Below are 863 nucleotides of genomic sequence, written 5' to 3'. Positions count from 1 at the left end.
ATTCTGGAAAAAAAAGTCAGAAATCTAAGATTAAACTAAGAATTCTGACTTACAGTTAAGTTAGAGTTAATCTCTGAATTCTGACTGCACAACATTTTGACTGTTTTTTCAGTCAAAACAGGGGTGGGGGTGTCAGAATTTAAAAAAAAGTTAATTAAAAAAAGTTTTTTTTCCATTGTGGCACTATTTGACTTCTATACTTTCAACCTTTTACATAGAAACTAAACAAAATACAGCTCAGTTAGAACTTTCACACTGTATGTGTTATTGATGTAGCTGAGGTAACCTGTGTCTAATTCTTGTGTCAACTCACCTCCAACAAGAAGTGCAGAGCCGAATGCAAACATATCAAACTCGGTGAATCCCTCAGGTAATGTGTAGGTTCCCATGTTTGCACGCACGAAAACAGCTCTGCACAACACAAGTCTTCTGCCTCGCCTGGTATCAAGCTTTCTTTCCAAATGTCGTCTTATTATAAAGTCTCTCTCACGTGAAAAAGCACAGAGATTAATTAATCCCTGTAAAACAACTCCCCCTTTTCTTTTGCAATCCTCGAAGGAATGTGCGCACGAGCTCACACTCTTTAAACTCGCTGCAACTTTTGTTTTTCCACCAGTGGACAAATAAACATCGCGGTGTGATTATTTGTTCTGACAGCTGAGAATCGGGGATTTTGATAACAGCAGTGATTTCAGGTCATCCGTGGACTGAAAGTGAACTTCCCTGAATCGAGACTGTCCAGTGGCATCATGGGAAATGTGGTCTTTTTTTTCAGCGAGTTGGACTCTCATTCGGCCTGTTCATGTTGGCCAAAACTAGAGTCTTAGAGATGAGCAGAGTTTTGAAAGGCGAGTGTTAAAGGG

The 863-nt window shown here is 39.6% G+C and overlaps 1 protein-coding gene across 1 annotated transcript in view; it reads right to left on the bottom strand.

Annotated features, from left to right (window-relative positions):
• rgrb (retinal G protein coupled receptor b) overlaps window positions 1–672 on the bottom strand; it is a 7141-nt gene extending 6469 nt beyond the window's left edge. Inside the window, exon 1 of the mRNA XM_014034458.1 lies at window positions 314–672. Coding sequence (XP_013889912.1) covers window positions 314–389 — 76 coding nt within the window. The 5' untranslated portion in view covers window positions 390–672. The remainder of the gene's footprint in view (window positions 1–313) is intronic.
• Between the last annotated feature and the right edge of the window lie 191 nt (window positions 673–863).

Source organism: Austrofundulus limnaeus, unplaced genomic scaffold (genome assembly GCF_001266775.1).
Source record: "Austrofundulus limnaeus strain Quisiro unplaced genomic scaffold, Austrofundulus_limnaeus-1.0 Scaffold2128, whole genome shotgun sequence".
Lineage (NCBI taxonomy): Eukaryota > Metazoa > Chordata > Actinopteri > Cyprinodontiformes > Rivulidae > Austrofundulus > Austrofundulus limnaeus.
The sequence above is the reverse complement of the archived record's forward strand: the minus strand, read 5'-3'. Positions and strand labels throughout refer to the sequence as shown.